General features: G+C 42.8%; 1 protein-coding gene across 1 annotated transcript in view; it reads left to right on the forward strand.

Annotated features, from left to right (window-relative positions):
- Positions 1-9,360: 9,360 nt before the first annotated feature.
- Mob1b (MOB kinase activator 1B) overlaps positions 9,361-20,143 on the forward strand; it is a 30,267-nt gene continuing 19,484 nt past the window's right edge. The window contains exon 1 of the mRNA XM_059274643.1: positions 9,361-9,578. Within this exon, the coding sequence (XP_059130626.1) occupies positions 9,565-9,578 (14 nt within the window). The 5' untranslated portion in view covers positions 9,361-9,564. The remainder of the gene's footprint in view (positions 9,579-20,143) is intronic.

Here is a 20,143-nt window from a genome sequence, read left to right on the forward strand (position 1 = left end):
TCTCCTCATCTGCGTGTAGCATACTAATGAAGTAACTGTTTTCATGTCTTGCGGGGAAGACAATTGTGGGCAATACTAAACGTTTTGATTGAGAAATAAAACTCTGCATTTACTGAAAAAGTACAAGGTCCATTTTGTCTTACATTTTAAAGATGTGTGTGTGTGTGTGTGTGTGTGTGTGTGTACAGGGGGTACATGTGCCATAGTACAATGTGCCACAGGGTGAGCGTGGAAGTCAGAAAGTTAGTTCTTCAGGAGTTAGTTCTCTCCCTCAAGCACCTGGTTCTGGGGATCGAACTCAGGTCGGAAGGTGAGGTCATCCACGCAGCCCATAAGAAAGCTCTTCTATTTCTGTCCTATGGACTGAGATCCTCAAACTTATACTACAAATAGCATTTCCTAAAAAGTCCCGTGAAGCTGACTCTCGGGGGGTGAGTGGAACTAAGTTCTCTATCGTGCTTCCAAACACCTTGGGATGAACAAGAATTTCACCTTTTATTAAGCTGCTGTTTATAAATGCAGTAATAATTTAAACGTGAGAAGTAACTACATAGTATCCAGTCTTCTAGGGGATGCTATAGGTTAAACCCAGGGCCTGCCATGCCAGGCAAGCCCTCTAGCACTGTTACACCCCCAGCCCCACCCTCTATACTGTTTGTTTCTGAATACACAGGATCTAATATTGTGATCAACAAAACAAGAGACACTGTTTGCTTGTTTATATGTTTGTTTATATATTTGAGAAAGGGTCTCACTATGGCTGGCCTGGTACACATAGAAATCCACCTGCTTCTGCCTCCTGAGTGCTGGAATGAAGGGCAAGTTCCACCATACCTGGCAGGAGATATCCTGCTAATACATAGTCACACATAACACAAACCTTTCCTCATGACATGATCTCTTGTTGTAGAATATTAGTTTAAGATGTGCTACATTTGTTTATGCTGTGCAACATTTGTTTAATGGTGCAAAGATGTGTTGCATTTTTGTTTTGTTTTGTTTTGTTTTGTTTTGAGACAGGGTTTCTCTGTGTAGTTTGGGAGCCTGTCCTGGATCTCGCTCTGTAGACCAGGCTGGCCTCGAACTCACAGAGATTTGCCTGGTTCTGCCTCCTGAGTGCTGGGATTAAAGGCATGCGCCACCGCTGCCCGGCTGTTGCATTCTTTTATGTTGCATTTGTTTAACTCTGTGAAGCTGTGTTACTGTGCCTGTGTAAAACACCTGATGGTCTAATAAAGAGCTGAATGGCCAATAGTGAGGAAGGAGAAAGGATAGGCGGGGTTGGCAGGCAGAGAGGATAGATGGGAGAAATATGGGAGTAAAAAAAAGGAGCAAGAAATGGAGGAGGACATCAGGGTCCAGCCACCCAGCTACACAGCAAGCCACGGAGTAAGAGTAAGATTTACAAAAGTTAGAGAATGAGAAAACCTCGGAGGCAAAAGGTAGATGGGATAACTTGAGTTAAGGAAAGCTGTCAAGAAATAAGCCAAACTAAGGCCAGGCATTCATAATTAAGAATAAGCCTCCAGGGGGCTGGAGAAATGGCTTAGAGGTTAAGAGCACTGACTGCTCTTCCAGAGGTCCTGAGTTCAATTCCCAGCAACCACATGGTGGCTCACAACCATCTGTAATGAGATCTGGTGCCCTCTTCTGGCCTCCAGGGATATGTGCAGACAGAACACTGTATACATAAAAAACAAACACAAAAACAAAAAAACAACTAGATAGCAAGAAGCCTGCCACAGCCATACAGTTTATAAGTAATATAAGTCTCTGTGTGTTTACTTGGATCTGGGTGGCTGCAGGAGCCAGGTGGACACAGGAAAACTCCAACTGCAAAGAATGAACAACTTGAAGTAGAAGTATCTTATTATGTTTGTGATCAAGAGAAGATTTATTTTTCTTCCATCTTCAGCAAAGAGTTATTTAAAATGTTTTGTTCTGCTTTATCATTTTTTCATAAAGGAATGCATCAAGAGACACCAAGCTTTATGAACCTACATCTCATGCTTCCAGTATTATGTGTGCTGAATGTGTGTGCACATGCACTTGCCTATGTGCACAGATGGAGGCCGTATGAAAACACTGGGTATTTTCCTAGCCCACTTTCCTTGGTTTTTGAGACAGGGTCTCCACTGATTTGGGAGCTGGCCATTTTGGCTGGATTGGCTAGACTACTAGCTGTAACATGAATTGTTAGAAGGTCTTATTAATAAAAACAAACCCGGAGCTAGATATTGGGGTGAACGCTGAAAGATCAGAGAGACAGAACAGGTCTCAACTAACCTCACCTCGCCAGCTTCTCAGCCTATCCTGTTTCCTCAAACTGGAAGCCTCTGAATCCTCCCTCATCCAAGTGGATCTCAGCTGAACTGCTGCTAAAAGCTAAAAGCTTAAAAAGCTTACCCAGGCCTAGTTCCTGGTCCTCATACCTTATATACCTTTCTGCTTCCTGCCATCACTTCCTGGGATTAAAGGTGTGTGTCACTATGCCTAGCTATTTCCATTGTGGCTCTGAATTCACAGAGATCCAGACAAATCTCTGCCTTTGGAATGCTAGGATTAAAAGTGTGTGTGCCACCATTTTCTGGCCTCTATGTCTACCTAGTGGTTGTTCTGTTCTCTGACCCCAGATAAGTTTATTAGAGTGCACACTATATTGGGTAACACAATATCACCACAACTAGCAAGCCTCTGGAATCCTCTTGTCTCCTTCCAGCCCCCAGTGTTGTGGATACAGACCATGACCTATGTGCCTGTGTTTCTTTTTTGTTGTTTGTTTGTTGTTTTGAGATAGTCTCATCATGTAGCAATGGCTGGCCTGAGACCCACAGAGATCTGCCTGCCTTTGCCTCCTGAGTTCTGGGACTAAAGCCATGCCCAGCTATGCTTGGCTTTTTATGTGGGTGCTGGGCATCCAACTCAGATCTTCATGTTTACACAGCAACCACTCCTGGGCATCTCCCCAGACCTTCTGTTCTTTCCTGGGTCAAACTCCTCTACCCCTAGAAGCATTTATAAATGCAGTTTATTGCTGATGAAACACAAAGTCAGGTTGAATTGCTGGCTATAAGTAGAATCGTTTAACATGCCAGAATTTACTTAGACTATATCCATTTTAATTCAGTGTAGCTGGGAGCGGGAGAGAGTGGGAAAATGGAGATTTATAAGTTCAGATTGTACTTACTAGCTGTGATCTTGGGCAAATTATAGACTCTTTCCTTGGTTTATAAAAAAGGGGAAAACAGCACATAATATCAACCTCATGAAGTATGAACCATAAATGAAAAAAATTAAAAGTGAAAATTTAAAGTGATTCGCTCATAGGAATATTTGATAAACGGTTTCTGCAAAAATCAATCTTATGCAATGAACTAATCAGATAGAATAATTACCGTTGCTATCTAAATATTACACAACCAAAACAACCCTGCAGGACACACTTCATCTTATCAGGTTACTAAGGCTTTGCCACCAGATATCGTTTTCTAGATTTGCAGATCACATTTCTGAATCAGAAGAGAACAAGCTACTCAAGGGCTCTTAAGGATTTGGGCTGGAGAAAGCTTTTCTTCCTTCTGACATTAGTAATATCTGCTTTTAGTTCATAGTTGAAAGACTGTATCTTTAAACAGATGCAGAAAGAAAGCTGTGGGGTAAAGAATAATTCCTTTAGTTCATAAAGCATTATCTTCATCTCTAGCAAGTTTATGAAAAGATCTTTTACTTATTCATTGGCAATTCATACCTGTATATAAGGTATCATGATCATATCTACCCCCAACTCCCTCCTAATCCGGACATCCTCCCCTAACATCCCCTGGCCACTTTCCTGTCTTCTCTTTCATTTTGAACCCACTGAGAACAGCTAGTGCTGCCTTCTGGAATGTTGACTGATCTGGGCTTGATCTCATTCAGGTCACCATAGCTGCAGTGAGTACGGTGGCTGTGCCTGTCCAGAAGACTGTTTCCTAGCCCTCCTTCCCATTCTCCAGTGCTTACCTTCTTCCCGCTCCTTCTTCCTTGTTTCCTGAGCCCTGTGCATCTGTGTGTGTGTGTGTGTGTGTGTGTGTGTGTGTGTGTGTGTGTGTGTGCACACGCTATGTTCATCTAGATGTCCCTCTTGGGGCTGAACATCTACTAGTCACCTTTTTTCCAGCACTTTAACCAGTTTTGAGTCATTAACTGTTTCCCACTGCAAGAAGAAGCTTCTCTGAGAAAGGCTGAGAACAGCCCTCCTCAGTCTATGGGGATAAACACCATTCAGCTTCACCAGGCTGATAATCAAGTCTTTTGTCACAGTATAGGAAAGCTGACTACAGTTGCTCATCATTCAGTGCCTTTCTTTTCTCTTGGTGAAGAAATTGGGTCTGGCATGGTTTCCCTACAGTCTGAACTTTGCTGACTGCATATGGTAAAATTTTAATTTTATTTATTTATTTTTTTGCCACATCTTTTACTCACCTGTATTTTCTCTGAGTTGGTAGATTAGATCTAGAGGCTTGATGTGATTCTGTTTCTATTTTGGAAGAGAATTAAAGAAAGAAGAGACACAGATGTTTAAAGGCTACACTTTGCTTGGTCTATTTTTACCTGCCATATAAATTCCTATTTAAAGCTTCTCCTGAGATGTCTGAAGCCATCCGCTTGCTGAAGACTCTACATTCATATTTTGGGTTTATATTTCTCCCAGGAATCATGGGGAGGTGGAAACTTGACCTGGGTGCCTAACAGACATCTCAGAGTGGACATGTCCAAAGTGGAGACTTTGGTCACACTTCCAATGTGTGGCTCACATCTCCCCTATCACAAATGACTCTAAGTGAAAACCCACAACTATCTCTGACTCCTCTCTTCCACTAACCCCCATCACCAACTCCAACCACTGTTGGGTTTACTTCATCTGCCTGTCCTTATTTCTATGAATAATACCATCTTAATTAAAATCTCAGCTACTGAGAAACAATTGAAATATTTCAGAAGTTCATAGCTTCTGAAATGCTGGACACCTATAGTCCACTCTCTACCAAGGACAGTGCTATCCATATTGAAATACTCATCAGGGTCGAGAAGTGATTGTGAGCTGTGTGGTGATTTAATCTCTGCCTTTTTGTATATGCTCAACATTTTAAAAAATTATTCTGATCAATTATATATATATATATATATATATATATATATATATATATATATATTTTTTTTTTTGGTTTTTCGAGACAGGGTTTCTCTGTGTAGCTTTGCGCCTGTCCTGGAACTCACTCGGTAGCCCAGGCTGGCCTCGAACTCACAGAGATCCGCCTGGCTCTGCCTCCCGAGTGCTGGGACTAAAGGGGTGCGCCACCACCGCCCGGCCAATTATATATCCTTACTCTTCATGTTTGCTGACTTACCAGTGCTCTTAGATTGAAATCCAAATGTCAGACTGGAGATTCCAAGAGTCTTGTTGGACTGGAAGCCTCTGTCTGTTTTCTGCCTAGATGCCCACCCTCCTCTGATGCCAGTCTTCCCCTTGCCCACTTTGCCCACAACTTTCGAAAAAACCCAAACTTAGCCAGGCAGTGGTGGGTGGCACACGCCTTTAATCCCAGCACTCGGGAAGCAGAGGTAGGCGGACCTCTGTGAGTTCAAGGCCAGCCTGGTCTACAAAACGAGTTCCAGGACAGCCAGGGACTGTTACACAGAGAAACCTTGTCTCTAAAAACAAACAAAACAAAAACAAAATAAACAAACAGACCCCTATCTTTGGGTACATTAGGATGGTCCAGCAGTTAAGGGCACTTGCTACTCCCTCAGAGGACCCAGGTTTGGTTCCTAGCACCCACATCAGGCAACTGACAACCAACTTTAACTCCAATTCCAAGGACTGGATGTCTCCTTCTGACCGCTGAGGACATGTGCATACCTGTGTTGCACACACAGACACGCAGGCACACACTCAAAAAATTACATTCAACATGAGAGTGGCTTGGGTATATTGATTAAAGGTAAAGTATGAAACGACTGATTGTATAAGCCATCCAATTTCTCTCAATTACTACTGACAAACTCAGAATCAGCCCTAGAATAAATTTATAAGGGCAGATTGACACAAGCCAGACACTGTGCCTAGGAGAAAAATCTGTCCAGGGTGAGCCTTCCATGATAGTTCAGCATTGTCTAAACACCTTAAAACAAATGGTATCCCATACATGGGATGTGAAAATAAGGGTGAGTACTCAGGATTCAGACACCAATGACATGACTAAAACTTATGGGGGTGGGGAAAGAGAAATCTGAACAGAAAGGAATTGCTAAATGCTGTTTGCTCCACAACAATAAAGGGGTGTATGAGGTGGATTACAACCTTGAAGAACTTGTTTTTATTTTTGTTTTCTAAACACCTAGATGAATAATAAGAAAGCTTTCAAAAGAGTTACTCTTCAAGTATAACCCCAAACCCTAGTCTTGCTGTCCCATTTTTCTGCCCCAACCCCCACCTTCACCTCAAATTCCTCTGAAATAAACGATAGGTAAAATAATGACCAGCGCTAAAGGTAACACTAAAGTCGGTGTTAACAAATGACTGGCAAACCTACAGCCCAGTGGACCTGAATTAACCCTGGCACAGTACTCAGATCCTACCTGGAGGATACTTGAAAAAATATAACCCCCACACATCAGGAAAGCACTGCAGGAAAGCAGGGAGGGGGTCCCCAGGCTGTCCCCAGGGAATCCAGGCCCTCAAACAGCCCTGTTTTGAAGTTATCTCTATGGAACTCGGCTCCCCATTTCTCAACCCAAAGACCTAAGATGTTAAAGGGATCGGGGGTAGTCAGATAAGAACAAATCCATCTTCTATGCTTGGGACTCAGAAAACAGCAGTGGACAGCTGACCCAGAGCCGGGAGACCTGACAATCAATGGTTATGGTTGGAAGCCAATCGGGAGAGTGGGAGGTGAGTTTGAAGCACACACACATATACACACTCCTCTCCGTGAGTGTGTGCATGTAGAGTCTTTCCTTTGCTGGTCCTTTTCCTGATGCGGTGTGACAGGATGCATAGAAATGATGTCACACCAAAGGCGAGGCCGCCTAAGCCAAGCCAGGGAGCAGGGAGGAGCCGTGTGTCAGTCTTTGGAAGGATGCCTCTGATAGCACTGAACTTCAGAACTGGAAAGTAGTTTAAAGATCATGTAATAGCCAGGCGATGGTGGCACACGCTTATAATCCCAGCGTGGGAGGCAGTTCGAGGGCAGCCTGGTCTACAGAGTGAGTTCCAGGGCAGCCAGTGCTACACAGTGAAACCCCGTCTCAGACAAATAAACAAACAAACAAAAAATTCAAGTAATAATCCAAAGCTTTCTTGTACTGTTTTTCTGAGTCAGTGTCTGGCTATACAGCCCCAGGCTGGCCTCACCCTCAATAATCTTCCTACCTCTGCAGCTTTGTTCCTAAGCACACAGCCATGCCTGCCTGCTTACCAGGACCACAGTTATAAATGGGTGAGACTGAGGCTCTGATGTGTGGCCTCAAATATTTCCTAACTTGGCGGGGCAAATCTCACTTTACATCACCAACCTATTGTTTTCATTATAGTAAATCCTTTTGCTGTTTTTTTTATTTTATTTTATTTATTTAATTATTTTGAGACCTCATCTCTGGTTGGCCTGGAATTCAATATGTAGACCAGGCTAGCTTTGGACTCACACAGATCTGCCAGCCTTTGCCTCCCCGGTTCTGGGATTAAAGGCGTGTGCCAGCACACCTGGGCCTCTTGTTATCTTTTTGAGGATGTCTTTTCAAATTATTATTTGCTGTTCCTGAGATAATGAGGTTCAGTTTTCTTGCATTTAGGTTTTTTTTTTTTTTTTTTTTTTTTTCCTTAAAACCACTCAACCAACACATCAAACTACTGGTAAATAAATGAAATATATATGGTAATGTTTTATATACACACACACACACACACACACACACACACACACACACACATATATATGGTAAATGTACTATTTGCATTACCTTCAAGTGTCCTTTGCCTTTTGGAATGCTAAGCTCAAGTTGGATTAATATCTGCACGTTGTTCCATTTAGATTCCTTAAAAACTTGTAGAGCTGATGGTGTGAGTAAAAAACACTTAAAAAAAAAAAAAGGCGAACCTTATTTTCCCTCCTAAGTAGATAATGCATGCTGTCAGCAGCATACTGTAAAAAGCCAAGAGGAGGCCACCCCCACCCCAGGCCTTATCTTCCTGTGCTGTCCTGGCTTACTTCCAACTTTACGATCTTTGGCCACCACCCACAGCACCAACCATTCCTTAAATTTTTTGTTTTGTTTTGTTTTTTCGAGACAGGATTTCTCTGTGTAGCTTTGGGCCTTTCCTGGAATCACAGAGATCTGCCTGCCTCTGCCTCCCGAGTGCTGGGATTAAAGGCGTGCGCCACCACCGCCCGGCTAACCATTCCTTACATTTTTAAACTGTTCATTTATTTGCATATTTATTATGTGTGCATATGTGTGGAAGTCAGAGGACGACTTGTGGGAACTGGTTCTCTTTACTACATGGGTTCCAGGTTATCAGGCTTGGTGGTAAGCGACTCTACTGGCGAGTCTTAGATATAAAGCTTTGCCCTCAGCCTCTAAGCGTGTGAGAACTAAAGTTTCTCCAAATGCGAGGCTGAATAGCTCTTAGTTTATGAAGCGTTTTGTGCATCAGTACTTAGAACCGAACCCACAACAGAAAATCAGCTTCCTGCCGTTCTGGGATTCATGATGTACTGACCTCATTTCTCCTTGGCTCCCTCAGTTTCCCTAGCTGCTGCTGCCGCCGACAGCCTAGCTTGCTTGTTCAATAATTGATCTTACCTTCTCCGAGTCCACTGTTTTAAGATATGCCCATTAGATGAAAAACTTGGAAAAACTCACTTAATCGCTTTCCCCCCATCCCTTCCCCAAGTCATTCTAAGCAGAAGAAATGTCTCCTTGTTTTTAAATGCAAGCCTACAGGGACTAGGGATGTAGCTCACGTTGGTGGAGTGCTTGCCTAAATCCAGCACAGAAGGCGAGCCCATGGCCTTCCACTGTCCTTGCTGGGCACTCTGGGATGGCGACACCTTCCCTCTCTACAAAACCCGGGGCTGGAACAGAAAGTCCACTTCCCTGCGGGGCTCCGAACACAGCCGAGCAGCTCCGGACGCCGGGCCACGCCCCCTGGCCACGCCCCCTGGCCACGTGCTCCAGCAAACTCTCCTGCCCAGCTGGTCAGGGTGGGCTGCCGAGGTGACCCGAAGGTGATCCCGGGGTGGGCGGGGCGCCCGCGCTCTCGCGAGATCTCCCAAAGGGGGCGCGGAGCTGGCGAGGAGGACGCGGCGGGGCGGGGCTTCCTTGGCTGCTCGGCTTCCAGGCGGCGGAGCCCGCCGAGCCCAGGTCTTCCACTTCCGCCGGCCGCTGCGAGGAGCGGAGCCCGAAGAAGTCGGCGGCCGCCCCGCAGCCGCGCGTCCGCCTCCCGCCCTCGCCTTCCCTCGGATTCGAGCCGGCCGTCCCAGGCTCCGCTCTGCCGAGCCCGCAGCCCACGCCGCGGCCGACATGAGCTTCTTGTTGTAAGTAGCCCGGCCGCGCGGGCTTTGTTCCGCCGCCCCCTGGGCCGCAGGCTCCCGAGGCCCCGGCTCCCCGTCCTCCCTGTGCTGCCCGGCCCTGCCTCCCCGTCCTCCCTGTGCTGCCCGGCCCTGCCTCCCGGTCCTCCCTGTGCTGCCCGGCCCTGCCTCCCGGTCCTCCCTGTGCAGCCCGGCCCTGCCTCCCCGTCCTCCCTGTGCTGCCCGGCCCTGCCTCCCCGTCCTCCCTGTGCTGCCCGGCCCTGCCTCCCGGTCCTCCGTGTGCTGCCCCGCCCTTCGTCCCGGTCCTCCGTGTGTATATGTGTATGTGCTTGCAAACTCTCCTCCCACTCTCTCGATTGGCTTCCAACCATAACCATTGTCAGGTCCCCCGGCTCTGGGTCCGCTGTCCACGGCTGTTTTCTGAGTCCCAAGCATAGAAGATGGATTTGTTCTTATCTGACTACCCCCGACCCCTTTAACATCTTAGGTCTTTGGGTTGAGAAATGGGGAGCCGAGTTCCATAGAGATAACTTCAAAACGGGGCTGTTTGAGGGCCTGGATTCCCTGGGGACAGCCTGGGGACCCCCTCCCCGCTTTCCTGCAGTGCTTTCCTGATGTGTGGGGGTTATATTTTTTCAGGTATCCTCCAGGTAGGATCGGGGTACTGTGCCAGGGTTAATTCAGGTCCCCAGGGCTGTAGGTTTGCCAGTCATTTGTTAACACCGGCTTTAGTGTTACCTTAAGTGCTGGTCATTATTTTACATACTGTTTATTTCAGAGGAATTTGAGGTGAAGGTGGGGGTTGGGGCAGAAAAATGGGACAGCAAGACTAGGGTTTGGGGTTCCACCTGAAGAGTAACTTTTTTGAAAGCTTTCTTATTATTCATCTAGGTGTTTAGAAAACAAAAATAAAAACAAGTTCTTCAAGGTTGTAATCCACCTCATATACCCCTTTATTGTTGTGGAGCAAACAATATTTAGCAATTCCTTTCTGTTCAGATTTCTCTTTCCCACCCTCATAAGTTTTAGTCATGACATTGGTGTCTGAATCCTGAGTATTCACCCTTATTTTCACATCTCATATATAGGGTATCATTTGTTTTTAGGGTGTTTAGGCAATGTTGAACATGGAAGGCTCTCCCTGAACAGATTTTCCTCCTAGGCACAGTGTCTGGCTTGTGTCAATTTGCCTGACAAATTTGAACTTATAAATTTATTCTAGGGATGATTCTGAGTTTGCTAGTAGTAATTGAGAGAAATTAGATGGCTTATACAATCCGTCATTTCATATTTTACCTTTAATCAATATACCCAAGCAACTGTCATGTTGAATGTAATTTTACATTGCTTATAGTCTGTTCTCAAGAATTTAAATGGGATGGTTGCTGCTGACAGGCTTGTGTCTTTTGGAATTCATAAGCTGAAGTGGTTGAAGTGTAGGAGGACTGACCATATTTGGCTGGAACTTGGTGATGAGAAAGGTTCTAGTGCTGTTTTGTGAATACAAATAAAATACTGTCCCGTTTTTATGTGGCTCAGTATTAGGTGCAGATATATGGCAGGTTAGTTCATTTTTTTTCCTGATGAATATTAGCTATATAAGACAATATTGCTGTAACTAATGTGATCGTGTAGAGACTTTGTACTATTTGGGGAACAGTTTTTTAGCAAGGTCACAAATAGAAGCTAATACACTCTCAACAGGTTTTGTCCATGGGTTTAACAATCCAGAAAAGTTAATCTAGAGAGAGCCAGGCATGATGTCACACACATTTAATCCCAGCACTTAGGCAGAGTAGAAGGTAGAGTCAGGTGGATCTGTGAGTTCAAGGTAACCCTGGTCTACTTAGAGAGTTCCAGGCCAGCCAGGGCTAATAGTGAGACCCTGTCTAAACAAATAAAAATTTTAATCTGACAATTTTTATTTTATAGTTTCTTGAGCATTATTTATGAACCAACAGTGGAAGCAGAATAAGAAAGTGAAAAATTAAGGAGTTAAGTACAGCTCCTCTGGTTCTTGGAGCCCTCTTGGGAAGAGCTACTGTGAGTAGATAAAGCAGAGGAAATAGGACAATGAGAGATAGGGTTAGAACATGATGAGTCGTGTCTGAGAAGGAAAGCTCTGTTGATTAGAAGCCCTACAACTTTCACTGTGCTCTAGCAGTATCATTTATGTGAGACAGACAAGCTTCCTGTGTAGTGGAGTTTGTGTTTGGGTCAGTGACCACAAGTGTTAAATGTCAGGAGATTATTTAGTGTGGAGGAACAAAAAAGGCAGGTGAGGGGCTGTTGGATGGGAGCGGGAGGCAGTCAAGGGTGACCCTTGTGCGTGCACAGGCAGTCTTCCAGAGTGATAGTACAACTTTTGCACAAACGCTCAGGATACATTTTCCTTGCATTCTGTGAAAGGCTGGCCTGAAGCTGCAGTTGTGCTGCACATTGGCCTCTGGATGTCTGCAGATGAAACTGAATCCCTAGATAGTGAATGTAGAAACTTAAGTTAGCCTTGTAGATTCACATTCTTAACTACTTCTTCAGTTGTGTGTAGAGTATGAGTACTCCAGAGACAGTAGACATATCAAAGTCATCATGAAGTCCCAAAGCATAGGAAGCAGTTGGTTCTAAGTAGGTTTCAAGGAAAAAGCCAGGTGATATCTAGTGAAAGGTGAACGAGAGTTCTCTAAGAGAGAAAGAGGCAATGGGACATTTTGCTCGGGAAATGGGAAATTGCTTGTGAACTGTCCATTTTGAAGTATGTACACGAAGGTCTAGAATTTTGAAGTGATTAGATGGGCTCTTCGCAGTAATAGCCTCTTCCTTATTTTACTGAAGGGACAAAAATCGTAGTAACCAGTTTAGGATTGCTGGCCCGTTTGATGTATGTAAAATGCAGAGAAATTTAGGATAAAAGTGATTCTTGGTAATAATCAAAAAGTATATTGAATGTTCTTTGTTTCTAGCATTTTAAAATTCCTTTGAAGCCGGGCGGTGGTGGCGCATGCCTTTAATCCCAGCATTCGGGAGGCAGAGCCAGGCGGATCTCTGTGAGTTCGAGGCCAGCCTGGGCTACCAAGTGAGTCCCAGGAAAGGCGCAAAGCTACACAGAGAAACCCTGTCTCGAAAAACCAAAAAAAAAAAAAAAATTCCTTTGAGAAATAATGAAAAAAAAGTATAATTTCCTAATGTAAATAAGGTGTTAAAACAAATGCAATTAACTGTAGCAAAAGGTAGTTTAGGGATGTGAATGAAATGGTTTGGGAATGGAAGGAAGAAAGGAAGAAAAAATTTATTATTATTATGCTGGTCACCTTTCATTTTTCTTTTGCAGTAGTAAAAATGTAGGAAAAGAGATCAACATTTTATCTAAATTCATGTGTCTTTCTCCTTTATTCTTGCCCTTTTTTTCTGTGTCCCCCCATCTTTATTTCTTGTTTTTAAAGAAATGATTCAGTTGATTTTAGTACTTTACAGTTTTCATCTGTAACAGAAGTTAGTAGTAAAATTGTAACTTGGTGACTGTTTACTGTGAGCCAGGAACTGAGTACTTCTTAGGTTTACTTATTTGATTTTATGATATGAGTGTTTTGCTTGCGTTTATGTGTGTGAACCATGTGCGTGCATTGCCTGTGGGAGCCAGATGAGGGCATTGAATCTGCGGAAACTGGAGTGCTGCGTGATTACTCTGACCTGAACCTGGGTTCTCTGGGAGATCTGTAAGTGCTTTAGAGACCTTAGTTAAATAACTAGCAGGAATCTCGCTTTTTAGATAGGGAACCTGGCACAGGAAAGTCATGTAGCCAGTGAATGGTATAGCTAATTTGAGTCTTGGAAGTCTCTAGGCATATGATCTTATGCTGCCTTGACTGTAATTGATACAACCTCCCCCATGCCATTGCTGGCTAGGGCTCCTGTTGGCTAGGAAGGTGTTCTATCAGCGACCTAAATCCTCAGCCCGTATATACATATATTTTTTCAAGTTGAGTCTGTTTTTCAGAGTTAGCCTGTACCATGCTTGTACTGGTAGGATCCTTTTCTTAAGGTTTTGCCACCAACACAACAGAAGACAAAGGAGAAACTTTTAAACCTAATAATATTATAGCTTATTCTTATATTAGTATTAAAATAAGTTTACTGGAGATATTACAAAATACAATTAAGAAAAGAAAGAAAATAATTCTAGGTGGATATGCTGGTACATGTCTGTAATCTCTGGGAAGCGGGAGAACTGCCAGTTTGAGACCAGCCTGTAGTGCATAGTGAGACCCTGCCTCAGAAAAGTCAAAGAATGTAATTTACAACTAGAACTTCACAGATAACTATAGTTTATATTTTTGAGTATAACTTTGCAAATATTTTCTGTTACATTGTGCAGAATTGATAATTTATCACAGATAAACATACTTAGACCAGGTTATTCGTGTGTCATTTTCTTAGTGATGTCTCATAGACTTTTGGGCCAGTGAGGTGACTCAGCTGGCCAAAGGGCCTGCGTGCAAGCCTGATGTCCAGAGTTTGACGAGGACGTTTTACAAGGCTAAGTCTGTAAGGGTTCCACCACCACGCTGTAGCACCATCCTGGGACGCAGCCCTTTAACATGTTAACCATTCAGGGGATACTGCCCATGTTCAAACTAGAGCACTAATGAACATAAGACCTTTATAATATCTGCAATTCAGTAATAAGCTGTAAAAATTATAGAAAAATTTAATTAGAACTCTAAGAATCATTTTAACAATAAACAATAATAATTACAAATTATATACTGAAACAAAAATAACTTATTTTTTAAAGTGATTTATTTTTATTTTGTGTGCATTAGTGTTCTGCCTGCATGTGTGTCTCTGGGGTCCTTGGAACTGGAGTTACAGACAGTTGTGAGCTGCCATGTGGGTGCTGGGAATTGAACCTATGTCCTCTGGAAGAACAGCCAGTGCTCTTAACTGCTGAGCCATCTCTCCAGTCCCAAAAATAACTTTAAATTTGTATCAATATACTACATTCCCCTAAGTGATAACTAACATCCATAACCCACCAATTAACCAAAAGCCTCCCATACCCCTCTTAGGAATGTGGACGTCACATTCTCCAAACTGCTTCCTGCTGTCTGTGGATGAAGTATCTTTAGGGTCCTAGGGAGAAAATTTGAGATGATGGCCAAGTCCTGTGAAGACCAGCAGTAGCCTTTGTTGTTAGATATCACCTATCAAGATTCAGGAGGTTGTTCGAGGCCAGCCTGGGCTACCAAGTGAGTTCCAGGAAAAGGCGCAAAGCTACACAGAGAAACCTTGTCTCGAAAAACCAAAAAAAAAAAAACAAACAAACAAACAAACAAACAAAAAAAAAAAAGATTCAGGAGGTCTCCCCTGATCAACCCTGATCCATATTATTCCTGAAGGAGTCCACAGCCTCTCATCTCCAGGCAACAAAAGCAAAAACTCTTCTCCAAAGCATTTTGGATTTCCATTTGACAAATATATTTTTTTGACTTTTTAAAAGTTAAGGCATTCCTAAAGTATATAGGCTGATTTATTTCAACAGTCCCTTTCAATTCCAGATCTCTGTAGCTGTCCTTTGCTTTTCAACAATCAAAAAATTCAAAATCAACACAACAACATAGAAGAGCTAGACTCCCTCTGTATTTCCTATCTTATGTGGCTTTTTTCTTTTATATTACTTTTACTCTCTTTTTTAAAAGACTATTATTTTTTTAAGCTATTCATTTCTTTCTATGACTGTACCCTTTTTCTTTTCTTAAGCCTACATGCATTGTTAAACACACTGTAACCTGTTTAGAGGTTTTTCTGTCTGGACTTTTATTTCATATCTTCAGCCTTTTTGAACCATATGAACAAACCTTTAAACTGCTAACTTCCACCTGGATCCTCTGCACTTGGCTCTTGGCTGTCTCCACCTGATTCTCAGGTTGTGAAATCCAGTTGTGAAACTCAAGCCAGTCGGAGGTTTGTCTGACCAGGAACTGCATTCAACCTTCCTAGAGCTCTAGAATGCCAGTGCTTACATCTAATTTGCTCCAAGTCGGCTGGTAAAATCACATGACTGTATTCCTGCTCCCAGATTCTCTTTCTCTGCCTGGAAATCCCACCTATTCTCTCCTGCCTAATTGGCCATTTAGCTCTTTATTAAACCAGTCAGAAGGCGCCTTAGGCAGAGACATTTTTACAGCATAAATGAATATTCTGCAACAGATATACACTTTAAGATCCTTAATTTTAAACATGCTTTATGTAAATTTATTTGTGTATATGTGTGAAATAGTTGAAGCCAATGTTTACGGTAGTTGTAAAATATTTTTAGTCTGTTCATGTATTAAATAGCAAGAGCTGTGATTTGTGTTTTTGTGGAGACAAGGGCCATTTGTGTTGGTTACCAGGGACTAGCTTGCTTGTTTCTAGTATTGCTTACTGTTGCTGATCAACTCTAGCATCCTTTTTGTTTTTTGAGACAAGGTCTCACTATTAACTCTGGCTGTCCTTGAACTTATTATGTACACCCAGGCTAGCCTCAGATTCAGAGATCCACCTGCCTCTGCCTCCTCACCACACGTGGCTAGCTTTTTCTTTTTTTCTTTTTCTTTTTAATAGGAAAAGAAGGGGGCTAGAATTAATTCTGTGGTCTATCTGCTTCTTGTAGTTCCCCTGATCTTTTCAGTTAGAGACTGGAATGAGCTCAGAATGCTTGGCCTACTCTCCTGCAGAAAGATCTGGAGATAGTCCTTGCTTACCATGCCAGCTTACCAGCTCACGGTGCCTTTCCACCATGTCTTTCCTGCTTTGCAGTACTCTACCATTTTATTTGTATTTCTTACAACCTGCATCGGTCTGAGATTGCCTGTCTTTGTGAATGCTGTTCCTGTTATTCTGGCTGGGCTACTGTTTCCTCACCACTCTCATTCTTTTAGTTCATCTAACTTTCCCTTGGCTGATGCATTCACAATTCATTAGATGATATTTCAGTGTTCTTTCTAGTCTTTTTCAGTTTATTTTTTAAACTTTAATTTTATGTGTATGAGCATACTTGCATGTATGTCAGTACACCATTTTGCATGCCTGTTGCCAGGGGAGGCCGGAAGAGGGCATCCAGTTCCCTAGAATCCACCCTGTGGATGCTGGGAATCAAACCTAGGTCTTCTCGAAGAACAGCCAGTACTCTTAACCACCAAACCATCTTTCCAGCCCCTTTGAAATTGAAACTGTTAGTCTTAGAGTCAATTCAATTCTGTAGTTTTATGCTGGGGTTTTATTTATGTAACTGAAATATTAGTTTAAAACATAAGACATTACTATATATGTGTGCTATATACATGTATGTTAAATGCTATGCTACTTGTCTCTCTCTTGTTTAGTTCTAATTGTATAAGCTAAAAATAGAAATCTTACCACGTACCGTATTTACTCTTCTCTCCCCCCTCCATTCCCTACTTTCTTCTCCCCCTCCTTTTTCCCCTTTCTTGCTTTTTTTTTTTTTTTTTTTTTTTTTTGAGACACGGTTTCTCTGTGTAGCCCTGGCTCACCGGAACTCACTGTGTAGACCAGGCTGGTCTCAAACTCACAGAGATCTACCACCACTCTCAGCCTCTTTCTTTTTGAGGCAGTTTCATGGATTCCAGATTGACTTTGAACCGGCTACATAGCAAGAATCTGGCCTTCTGCTTCCCCTCCCAAATTTTGGGATGACAAGCCATAGCAATACTTTTATATTCCTCCAGCTCTCTAACCCTTAGCAACTATAACTTATTCTGCATATGGATTTGCCTATTTTGGACATTCCATGTAAGTGGAATCATTCAGTATGCAATACCAAATATTGTGTGTCTTGTATATAAGTTCTTTTCATTTTGCACAATATTTTTAAAATTTATCTTTTTTTGTATTATGTATTTAGTACATTATTCTTTATGGTTAGATACTATTATGTGGATGACCTGCTTTTACTTACCCATGTATCAATTGATGGATATTTGTTATTTCTACTATTTTGTCTGCTATGAATAATGCTACTATGGACGTATGTCCACATTTTAATGAGAACATATATGGTCAGTTCTCTTGGGAAATACTCATTTTTCCCTACCCCCAGCTGGTGATGACTGATCATTTACTGTCACTAGTTGACAGAATGTCATAGATTTGGAATCATGTTGTATCAGACCAGAGTATTTCACTGAGTAGTATTTAAGCCTTCATGACTTGGTAGCTGATTTTGTCACTGTTCCATTGTGTAGATAGTCCATGGCTGTTTACTTACTGATTGAAGGACATTTTTTTGAGTTAAGGTCTCATTGTATAGCCAACTACATGACTTTCTGTCACTGCCTGTCTATACAGACCTCTAGGTCTCTATGGTTGGTACTGGGATTAAAGGCATGTGTCACCAAGCTGACTAGGTCCTTGAACACACAGACTCTGACTGCCATGTGATCGGATTAAGGGCGTGTGCTACCACTGCCAGACTTCTGCTAAATGACTTGCTATTAGCTCTGACTCCCAGGCAACTTTATTTATTAACTTTATTTATTTATTAAATAAAATCACATTTCAGCACAAATAAAATATCACCATATCTAAGTGGTATTATACTGTGTTTAGAGAATGACAGAGAAACAGTTTGTATATATTCTGTAAAGATATAATTTTCCCCAAGTATTTTCAGTTCTTGTTTGATTGAGTCCATATGAAGACTCACTCATGTGGAGGGCTGACTGTATGTATGTGTATGTTACATAACACTGTACTACATGTATATATGCATACATTCTGAAATTTGAGTTATCAGTCATGTTAACTACCTGTTTAACCAAAACGCTATATTAAGATTGATTGCAAATGCTTCCTATAATTGGATAGAACAATATTTAGCTTCTTCAGCTTCTTTTCCCCTAGCTTTTGGACTTTTGTATTTTACTGATATAAAATTGTGTATTAAAATGACAAAACAGGGTTGAATAAGAAATAGAATTACAGCCGGGCGGTGGTGGCGCACGCCTTTAATCCCAGCACTCGGGAGGCAGAGCCAGGCGGATCTCTGTGAGTTCGAGGCCAGCCTGGACTACCAAGTGAGTTCCAGGAAAGGCGCAAAGCTACACAGAGAAACCCTGTCTCGAAAAACCAAAAAAAAAAAAAAAAAAAAAAAAAAAAAAAAAAAAAAAAAAAAAAATAGAATTACTAATACTATTTAGGTGCTTTTTTTAAAAAATAATTATTTATTTTATTTTTTTATTTATCTTATTCTTTATTATCATTAAAACAGAACAACTTTAGAGACATGTCCATTTAATACCTGAGCAGAACAATAGTGGAGTAATGGAGTAATACCAGGATCTTAACAGCCAGTTATTATGGGCTTGCCTCTCATCCTTTTTTTTTTTTTTTTTTTCCGTTTTTCTTTATTAAGAAATTTTCTACTCACGCCACATGATATCTACAGACTCCCCCTCCTCCCTTCTCCCATCCCCCAGCCCTCTTTCCCAAGCTACCCCGCATCCCCACATCCCCCCAAATCTCCCATGGAGAGTCAGCAAAGCCCAGCACACTGAGCCTAGGCAGGTCCAAGCCCCTTCCCACTACACCAAGGCTGTGCAAGGCATCACACCACAGGCATGGGATTCCAGAAGCCTACCCATAGACCAGGGACAGATCCCGATCCCTCTGCCTGGGTGCCCCCCAAACAGTTCGAGCCAAACAACCATCTTCCATATCCAGAGGGCCTAGTCCAGTCCCATGGGGGCTCCACAGCCACCAGTCCACAGTTCATGGGCTTCCACTAGTGTGGCTGGTCATCTCTGCACGTCCTCCCATCATGATCTTGTCCCCTGCCTGCAGAATCCCTCCTCTCTCTCATCGATTGGATTCCTGGAGCTCAGCCTGGTGCCTGGCCGTGGATCTCTGCATCTGCCTACATCAGTCACTGGACAAAGGCTCTATGATGACAGCTAGGTTATTTGCTAGGCTGGTCAACAGAGTAGACCGGTCCAGGCACCCTCTGGACCACTGCCAGCAGACCAAGGTGGGGTCAACCTTGTGGATTCCTGAGAGCCTCCCCAGCACCCTGCCTCTTCCTATTCCCATGATGTCCTCATCTATCATGGTATCTTCCTCCCTGCCCTCCCACTCTGTCCCTGTTCCAGCTTGACCCTCCCATTTCCCTATGTTCTCATTTCCCACTCTCGCCCTCTGCCACCCCACCCCCCCACACCCAGTCCACTCATGTAGATCTCATACACTTCCTCTTCACAGGATCATCCATGTGCCCCTCCCAGAGTCTTTTTCTGTTAGCTAGCCTCTCTGGAGTTGTGGGTTGCAGTCTGGTCATCCCTTCCCTTCCATTTAGTATCCACTTATGAGTGAGTAATGACCAGTTATTGTTAATTCCTGTTATTTTTTGGTGGTAGTGTTGTATGTTTCCCTTCTTTGGTATTAGTTGGTATGAGACTATCTATTGCCTGTGTTTTCATGGGTGTATCTAACTTCCTTAGGTTGGATTTTTCCTTCGAGTGCTTTCTGTAGGGCTGGATTTGTGGAGAGATATTGTTTAAATCTGGTTTTATCATGGA

The sequence above is a fragment of the Peromyscus eremicus genome, chromosome 10 (assembly GCF_949786415.1).
Source record: "Peromyscus eremicus chromosome 10, PerEre_H2_v1, whole genome shotgun sequence".
NCBI lineage: Eukaryota > Metazoa > Chordata > Mammalia > Rodentia > Cricetidae > Peromyscus > Peromyscus eremicus.